We start from the raw sequence: 9,818 nt of genomic DNA on the forward strand, positions 1-9,818 counted from the left end.
TTCAAATTTATATATATATAAATATATATATATATATATATAAATATATATATATATGCTTTGTGGATAAATGATTTTGCACAGTAACTGTCCCAGAGGCACATATAAAAGTCCCCCATGGCAATTTATTATTCCAGAGTTGCAGACTGCTTCCATCTAGTGGCAATAAAATAGAAGACAAATTAAAGACCAAATCTGTCACTCGTAAAAAAATATATAATTTTTTTAACATCAGAATGATGCAAAAACACAAAAACAAAAAAAAGAATGTACAATACAAGCTACAAATACAAATACTTGTTTTAACAACTGCTTTATTTCCAAGAAAGTCAGATCTGACTTATAAAATGACAAGTTGCAGTTTCTTGTAAAGCAAGTTAGAAAATACATAACAATCATGACAAAAAGGGCTGAAGAAAGAACTTTAGAACATGGTGTTGTCATTCTTCAATTGTTCTTCATTGAATTTCACCTTCTTTTCTTAAAAAAAAAACAAAAAAAATTATCTTCTGCCTTGTCAAAACAGAACAAATACATAAAACCACACCTGGACTTTATTACTGAGCAGTACAAAATATCAATAGAAAATAAAATTCTGCACCTTAAAAAGTGTTACACATGTAAAAAAAAATTATAACTTGAGCAAGAAACAGGGAGACGGGTAAAGTGGGGGATGACACAGTAATTCATGTGGTTAATGACCACCGGAGGGTCAAAATGACACTCCATTGACCTCAGTAAGAAAATTGTAGATAAATAACAACAGACCACCTCAAATATTTAAGATTCAGGAATTGAAAAGCATTAAAGAAAAAAAGAAAAGAGTAAGATAAAGGAAAAACTGGTGATTTAGATGAGACTTTAAAGCCCTGTAACAGGAATAGCTGTGATTAAATAAGAGAGAATGAAAGCGAAGCAATCTTGCTAAAAACACTAATAACAAAAGTCAAGAAGGGCATTACTACGACGTTAAATAATGACTAAAGCACCAATTTTTTGTGTCACTTACTCCAAAGTCCAAATAAGACAGTATCTATTTACTACAGCAGTCCATTAACAGTAGACAAGTGTTCAAGACAAGCTGCTCAACGACATCAACCAAAGTCTTACATCACCTGTTATCGACAGAGTTCCCTTTTTTAGTCAGTGGTGTATGGAGGCTGGGATAAAAACACATGCAGATACAGATTTACAGAACCACTCACTTTGGTTACGTCATGCACCTCTCAGACACGGCCCTAACATTCATCTAATTTGTTCATGCCATACAGTTGCAATGATCAAACTGTCACTTGCTCATTTTTTACTGTCCATCGTCCTCATTGACCCCCTCTTTTATTAACGTGTGAACTGATGTCCTCTTTTTGTACTCCTGCTGCATTCTTGCAGGGAGTGCCGTGCTTAAACTCTGCCATCTGTAAGAAAAGTAAAAGGAATGAATGATTTGGATAAAAAGGCCAAATTTTAAATTACAGCAGATTAGAGTTGTAAATGCGTTGCTCTCACCGGTGGAAGCTGCCGTTTCCTGTCTACTACTCTTTAATTGCAGGTAGGTGGTGTAAGTGTCATATGCAAACAGCAAACCAGCAATCAAACCAAACACCTTCAAAAAAAAAAAAAAAAAGAAAAAGAATCACAATGATGCTTTTTTTTCTTACATAGTTAAAAATGTTGACTGCAGAACTTTGCAACACAGACCTGCAGACATGAGAAAAATGGAAAATGTAGGGAAAAACATATTTATTTCAAAAACCCTGACAAAAGTAAGCATTAATATGTTCTCCAAAACAAAATATGAAATCTTTGCAAATTTACCAATTATCTTGAAAAATCCACGACATATCAGAATTCAAAACAGTAAATGTAGTTTGTGATTTGAGCATTTGCTTTTAAAACTTTCCTGCCAAATGTCATTCTTTGTGTCTGTGTTTTCAGGTTTCCTTGCTAACAACTGAAGAAATCAAGCCGGCTTGTGTGTGTGGTTTTAGGAAAGTGCGATGTCATCTTCCCCTCAAGTAAAAACAAATCACTGGTGACAAAATTTAAACAGATATGAGACACTTTGGTCTTTTTCTTTTGGGTAAGATTTTGTATTTGCATAATATCCTCCCTTCCTTCCTCCTGCCTCAGACAGTCCATGCATTTAGATGCTGCTCCTTTCTGTTTTCTACATTTCCAAGGTGCAGTAACCCCTAGCAAATCCTTTTTAAGGCTATGAATATTTCAAACTAAAATACCAGTCTGAATGCAGACTATTTTTTGGACCAGATTGTTGACATAAGGCTTAAAAAAAAAAAAAAAAAACAACAACAAATTACAGCTAAAGACCTACAGTTTGCTCAAGACCTGAAGAAGAAGGAAACATCAGATATGATCTAATTCTTATATTAGCCTACTCAATACTTAGAGAGTCTCAGTGTGTTTCATAGTAAACAAAAAAAAACTTTGGTTCTGATCTCTGTAACTACTCTGCACATCTGATGTAGAAAGCTGTTATGTGATAGTAGTTAAGAGTGATCAAAAATAAACAAAACTTGAATTAGGATGCAGTTTCCGAAAGAGCTGATGTTAAGAGCTGTGTTTGAACTGACCCCGCCTGCGATACGCGCTCCGTCTCCAGCTCCTCCGATGACACAAATCAGCGAAGTGATGATGTAAAGGGCAGCGCCGATTACAGCACGGAAAAAATCCTGCACAGAAGAAAGGAGCAGAAGATGAAGCATCAGGGGTACACAAATGCATCGCCGTGCTTTCGTGTGTGCGCAGACTCACACTCCAGACCCAGTGGACCACTCGGAACTGCTTGTCCAACTCCATCATATAGATGACAAAGAAGACTATGGCGAAGACCATCTGGACGATGGCAACGGCAGAGTAGCCTCCGTAATAAGATGCAGCATAGCAGATGAGGACGATTAAACTGAGGATCTGTGAGAGACATGAGAAGAGTTGAAACAAAGAACACAGAGGATGTCTGATATCCCAGAAATCTAAACATTTTTACCTGGAAACTAACAACTGCTGCCCAAATTAAACAACTCTACAAACTTCATTTTGGATTACATTATCTAAACCATATACAGCAGCTTTCCTGACACAAGACCAGCCAAACCATCACGTGGTAACAGACAATAATCTGTGTCTATTGAACCATCAAAGCCAGTCAGACAGTAAATCGCTCCAACAAAGCCATCATTATGTTTATTCAGGCACTTGACTTGTTTCAAGTCAACATTTCTACTAAGAAAAATAATTAATCCACCTAAAACACTCTGAGTGCAGCAACTGAATGGATTATAATGCGCTCTCTCAGTCAGTTTATATATATTTACCATATATTCTGCTTTCAGCTTAAATTTATCACATGTTCTCTCAGAATATTCCATATTTGGAAAATAAAGTCAGATTGCATTCTTCTCAGTCCAGTGAAATGCAGCCAGTGTGGAGGAATCATAAGCTTGGGCGGCATACGGCTCACTATCAGTCATTTATAATATGGCTTTTGTTGCTGCTGTCAAACTGTGTGGGTGGAAGTTTTCCCACAACCAGGGCAAATCACATGACCACCAACAGTGAAAGGCATAGAAAGTTGGACTAATTCACAGTCATACAATCTCTTAAAGCTATACCATCTCATTTACTCTGAGACATGATATTTTATTATTTCTTCTGATTCTTTTTTCCGAGATTGTACATCACTGCTTTGGACTAAACTTAATATTTTTTATTTTAATAAAAAATATAGTCTATTTTTCTTACACATATTACACATATTATATTGTAGTAATCCACCTGAACTAACTCACCTCGTCCCACAAACTGAAGTGAAAGCAATTAATTAGGATGTCAGATAAAAGGTTAAACAAGTTGTTGCCCTGCCTTGGAAATGTATTATATTTAAACATAAAAATGATGACCTCCAGTGGGAAAATTAGAAATGGCAATAACTTCTAATTAAAAAATAAACTTAATGTTTTCTAAGTCATTGTCAAAGCTGCCAAAACATCATCCCAGGGGCCCGACTGGACCCTCTTTGCTTTTATCCAATTCTCATAATTTAGAGCTGAAATGAGTTTCTTTCAGAGGTCGGCCGGGCTCAGCCTGTTATGCAGCTGGGAGAAAAGCTGCTGCTCATGGAAAGGGGTCAGCTGAGGTGGTATGGACATCTGATCAAGCCTAACTACAGAGATTTTCTAAGCACAACCAACTGGGACAAGACCCGGAGGGACACCCAGGATGTGCTTGAGAGATTATGCATCCCTTCTGGCTTGGGAACACTTTGGTATCCCCCAAGGAGAAGCTGGAGAATGTCACTTGGGAGAGGGAAGTCTGGTGTTCCCTTCCAAACCAGCTGCCCCCGCGACCCAATCAGCACTGATATAATGAACCACCCTTGTGTTGCATTTTCCTTATTCACTTATTCATGTATTACAGTGTTTCTTCTTCTATATATAAACATTATATATTCAGAAGTAATTTAGTCTGTATACATCACATATTTCAGACATTGACCATGAGCACATCAGGTGGAAATGTGAGGTTACAGTGCCTTACCTAAGGACAGTGAGACACATGGCCACTTTATAAAAGGAGAGCCTCTGAAGCCTCTGAGATTCTGTAAACACTGTATGAGTATGTGACAGAAAATGTTGAATCTTTGTAATCACGTCACCTCTTGTAACATCTGTGTACTGAAGGAGCACCAAGTAGTAAATAGTGACATCTAGTGGCAAAAATGCATTTTGCAACCAAGTAAACATCCCTCATCAAACAGTTTCCTTCTAAAGATCTAATTATGCTACCTTTTCGTCCATTTCAAACATCACTGTCCTCATAATCAGAAGGTCAGCGATGTTGTTGTGTCCTTGGACAAGACACTTCACCCTCCTTGTGTCTAGTATAAGTTCCGGGGTATCCACATTTCCTCTGACCTCTCCTGGACTGTGAACACTTCACACCTGGTGAAGAAGCCCAACAACGGCTCTTCTTTCTCAGGAAGGTGAAGAGGACAGGACTCTCTTCTCAGCTGCTAGTGAACTTTTACAGAGTCGCCACTGAAAGCATCCAGTGTCTCAGTGTGACGGTGTGGTATGGCAGCTGCACAGGACAAGAGGAACTTAGCCCAGGTGGTAAGGACAGCCCAGGGGATTGTGGGCTGCCGTCTATCAGATCTGGATCCCATCCACACTGTCCGAGTCCAGAAGAGGGCCAGACGCATTGCAGCTAACCCCACCCACCCAGGAACATTAAAACAAACACAAAAAGGCTCAGACACAGCATTTACTGTAAATATGGAGGTGTTCCTCTATCTTTTATGTATTTCATATCTTTATTTTTACTTATGTGTGCTTGTTACATTTCTCTTTTCTTATTTATGTGTGCTTTAGGTGAGAGACTCCTAAAAATGTTGTTGTGCTTGCATAATGACAATAAAGATCTTGAATGTGAATGAATGTTGGAGCGGATCAGTTGCCACATTTCCATCAGTCTGCACCAAGTATGAATGAGGAGTGAATGAACAATGGATACGATGTAAAGCACTTTGGGTGCCTTGAAAAGCGTTATATAAATCTAATCTATTATTATTACAATTTACACTGGCATGGTTGTTAGGCAATACATCCACTAGAGGGCACTGCAGCGTTCACAGTTCACCTTCACAGGTTCTGCCATCTTTTTCAGACACCAACAAAGATGGCAGCGGTGGAGGAGGTTATGATAATGGCGCCTTCTCAGAAACAGACATAAAAAGAGGCAGCGAGGTAGACTATGGTGGTCTGAGCAGTTGCAGCTTTTCTTCTTCTTCTTTTCTTTGTTTTTGCTGTTCACATGTCAGCGTTACTGCTGCACACTGCCCCCACGGTTTCCAGTGGTACTGCCCTGTTTGCTATGTCAAGCTACACATCTGCAAGCTCTCTGATAACGAACCAAATGAGGCACATAAAGGATTCAGAAGACAGACGAAAGCCTCTATATCCGTCTTTAGAGTATAGCACAAATGGGTCTTAAGAGTTTACAAGACAAACCACAATGGCCACTAAAATTGCAAATATATTACTTCAGAAACAATGTTTAGTTCATCAGTTTTGGGTTGCTGTGAAAACTTAGATGTGCAACATCATGAGCTGTGAGGATGACATTCCCTGCTCTCTGTAGATATAAACGGCTTGTTGTGAGGTAACAAAGAGACAAAAATTCATACTTTCCTGCAATACTGAAAATATAGTTAATATATTCTGGCATTTCTAACAGCAAATCCCCCATTTTATTTAACTAAATTCCAAAGTATGTATTTACTACAATCTGACATCCTGCAGCATTTTTTTTATGATTACTAAATAAATCTGACTCTGATTTGTGTCTAATAAAAAGCATATAATGCACAATACTCCATTTTATTTTCAGACACATACCACTCCGTAGACAGTGTCAAATCACTGCAGCTTACACGATACACACACGACTTAACAGACTTGACACCAGCCCTACATCTGTCACAGCCACCCCTCCCTCCCATGCAACCCACAGCCAGCCAGCGAGGCAGATGCATCAGTAGTACGTGTGTTCTCGAGACTGGCACAGACTGCCTCTGTAGAGCAGTGAAGAGGCCGAGGCCAAAGTCAAACACAACAGCAGCACTATTCAGGCCGCAGCCGGCTGCACCCAGAGCAGCAGCTACTGAAAACGCAGCCACACAGAGAAACACCCACTAGACAAGAATCCCTCTGAACAAAAAAAGTACTGAGATGTTGACACCTTTATGTTTCACCACACAGTACTGGATCTGTTTGTAGTGATGGAGGGTGGCAGCTTTAAAAGATTTCAGCCAGGATCTTTTCTCATCAATGTCATGAGCTGCTTTTTTAAACCGACAGAAGGGAAATTGTCAGTAAGGGTTGGTTAATTATAGTCAGCAGCAACATGAGAGCCAAATAAGCGCAACAATCCGTAGTGCAGAGACACACCAAACAGCAACAGTTGCTAAGGAAGTCACACACTTTTGGGGGCGTTTCTTTCTTTTTCTTTCCCTACCACTCCTCCATTTTTTAAAAACGGAAATAATGTGTGTTGAGTGATGTGGAAAGCAGATTTTTAGTTAATCGTCTTTTGCATGTTTACTCATTACACAACGTTTATCCTGTTTCTTCAAAATGTTTGAGAAAGCAAATTAAAAAACAAGCTTCCAGCTAAACGAGTCACTGTTACATCCTCATACTTCTGATTGCAAAGTGCATGACTCATCCACACTTATCACTACTTGACTGACTGTACCACTTGAAAATCATACATGGGTGTGTCACTCTGTATAAAGACTTGATACAAGCTCCAAAATAGTCATGTTTATGTTAGTACAAATACATAAAATATTATTCAGTCATTAAGAATTTTTGTTTATCAGCTGTGAGACTTTAGTAATCCTGTCTGCTAGGGTTAAACACCCATTTCCTATTTAACTGGAAATCAACATAATAAGCAGTAATGACATGTGCCTTCCTGTTTCGCTCCCACAGCTGTCCAACTGCTTTCTAAGCTATTTCAGACATCCACCATCACAGATTACTCCCTTCAGAGTTTTATCAGATTCCAGAGAAGCTGTGAGCAGCAGAGGAAATAGCAAAGTATCACAGATACCAAGTTAAGCCTAAAGTTTATCATTGAATGGCAAGCTAGAAATGTGTGCTAAGCATTTTGTGCATTCTTTGTTCCCAGGACTAAACTTCACACCAGTCTGGAATTTCCATTACCACAGGAAAAAAAAAAAGAAAAAAAAGAAGCCTTTACAGTGGACCATTGACCACCAAGATCTGAGAGCCTGCTTCAAAATGAGCTTAAGTTATGAGATCTGAGTTTTTTTTCATCAAATACAGAGTTCATTCCTCACGTTTAGAAGTTGAAGTAATAATTTACAGTATTAACCTAGCAGGTATGATGTAGTATCATAATGCATGTGCCTAATGGGAAGCTTTTATAATACAAAATAACAGGATAAGTTATTTTTAATCATTATCTGAACGTGAAACCCCACGGTAAAAATATATTTATTAAATAAATGGCATCATTGCTCACAGTGGAGTTTATGAGGTGCAATATGTCACAGCTATCATACAAAGTAAAGGCACCAAGATAACAGACCTGCAAAGTAAAAAGAGTAAAAGAGACAGCTATGCACATAATGTAAACAGTCAAACTATAATTATAGTATATTATAGTATAGTATTAAAGTGCAATACTGTATTTAGTTGTGATGCTTATAGCCACTGAAACCGCAGAACCTATGCAAAACATGAGGATCATAGTGTCTCCTGTGTATTAGAACACACGCTACTGGGAAATGCAAACCTATGAAAATAGTGATCAAGAACAATATACAAAACTCTTCCCAGACAGGAAGAATCTGTACGTTGCCCAGACTACAATTTTATTAATAAGGCATGCTGGTTTTGCTCTAATGTGTCTACTTCCCTATGTGGGTGCCTAAAGCCACATGTGCAAGACAGAACGTGTGGGGGAGATACCGTTAACGGGCCTTCATTCAGTCAGAAATATGATATGAATGACATTTTCTCTTCACATTATTCTGCCTACAAATAGTGCAGCTTTAAGTGCAAATGGCGAAGCCTGACAACAGACACTAGGCTGAGTGGATTATTTTTTATTTGTTATTTTTCATTAACACTCAGCATTTGGCTCTTTGGTGCCAAATGAGAAAACAGTGACTGGTGGAAAACGTTAACCTTTGCTCATGACCCCCCCCCCCCCCCCCCAAACCACATGCCTGTCATTCCACTAAAAGGCTACTTTCAAAACGTGAGAAGAGACCGGAGCACTTTTACCACAAAACGGACTTAAAGAGTCCATGATCTCCCGTCAATAACGATACATTAACTCACTTAAACTATGAAATATTCATAAGCTGCAGGCAGGAAGCTTTGTAAAGAAAAAGGAGCAGAACGGAAGCTTAAACTAACGTTTCCTTATCGGGACAGTAAACTTACTATTTCTGCTGCGAGGATGAAACCTTTCGGGGTCTTCGCGTAACTTTTCAGTTTCTCCAGGCAGTTAGCCGCAGGGCTGGTCCCAGTTGTATCAGCCATTGTAAAGAAAAAGGAAGCAAAAGAAAGAAAGAAATACTACTGAAATTGGAGACTAGTCCGAAAGAGACAAACAGCGTTTGAACAAATATCCACGGTTGACAAATGCTCTATTTAAGTTAGAAGAGATGGGGAGGAACTTCTTCCGCGTCACTTTTTACGCGAATGAATCACTTGTTCCTCCGCGAGAGGTCTTGGTGAAATAGTCAGCTGTGTGTTTGAGGAGGGAAGGGGTGAATGTGTAGCCGACGGGGCGTTGGCTTTGACTTTCCTCAAGGGGAACCCCTGTTGACACCAGAGAAAAACATAGCAACATCATATAAGGCAGTTATTGGCTGCATAGACACTTTCTGCGTGGAATTCATTGTTTCTAATTATGGGGGTTAAATGTCATTTAATATGTTGTACTCATTTAATAATAATGCCATGCCTTTTAGCCATAAAAAACCCCATTAGGCTAATGACTGATATGTTTGTTATTTTTTTAATCACTTTTTAAAATAAAAAATAAATAAAAACAGATGAATATACTAATCTAACCCTTCCCACACCGCGTTTAGTGACGGAAGGTCCACATTAGTTCAAAGATTAGTTCTTTTGGACCGGCTCCTCTAGAAGAACCGACTCTTACAGTTCCCAGGTTACTCTTCATTTGGTATCAGTCTGCTTTTCTTTTGGTGTAACTTTTTAAAATTTTAAAAATAAGTTTTAAAATCACAATTAGCT

At 38.6% G+C, this 9,818-nt stretch overlaps 1 protein-coding gene across 1 annotated transcript; it reads right to left on the minus strand.

Moving 5' to 3' along the window:
- Positions 1 to 297: 297 nt before the first annotated feature.
- On the minus strand, positions 298 to 9,307 carry plp2b (proteolipid protein 2b). Its single transcript, XM_042005037.1, has 5 exons — positions 8,997 to 9,307; positions 2,773 to 2,928; positions 2,592 to 2,690; positions 1,507 to 1,603; positions 298 to 1,415 (listed from the first exon to the last, which is right to left on the minus strand). The coding sequence occupies exons 1-5, from the start codon at positions 9,093 to 9,095 to the stop codon at positions 1,402 to 1,404; spliced, it is 465 nt and encodes a 154-aa protein (XP_041860971.1). The 5' UTR covers positions 9,096 to 9,307; the 3' UTR covers positions 298 to 1,401.
- Positions 9,308 to 9,818: the final 511 nt, after the last annotated feature.

The sequence above is a fragment of the Melanotaenia boesemani genome, chromosome 13, assembly GCF_017639745.1.
Source record: "Melanotaenia boesemani isolate fMelBoe1 chromosome 13, fMelBoe1.pri, whole genome shotgun sequence".
Lineage (NCBI taxonomy): Eukaryota > Metazoa > Chordata > Actinopteri > Atheriniformes > Melanotaeniidae > Melanotaenia > Melanotaenia boesemani.

Bases quoted from the DNA above. Each gene is read 5' to 3' on its own strand.
- plp2b (XM_042005037.1), bottom strand. From the start codon at position 9,095: ATGGCTGATACAACTGGGACCAGCCCTGCGGCTAACTGCCTGGAGAAA. The intron at 2,691-2,772 runs GTGAGTCTGCGC...TCTTCTGTGCAG, and splicing joins TGGTCCACTGGGTCTGGAGT to GATTTTTTCCGTGCTGTAAT. The intron at 1,604-2,591 runs GTCAGTTCAAAC...TTTTTTTTGAAG, and splicing joins GAGCGCGTATCGCAGGCGGG to GTGTTTGGTTTGATTGCTGG.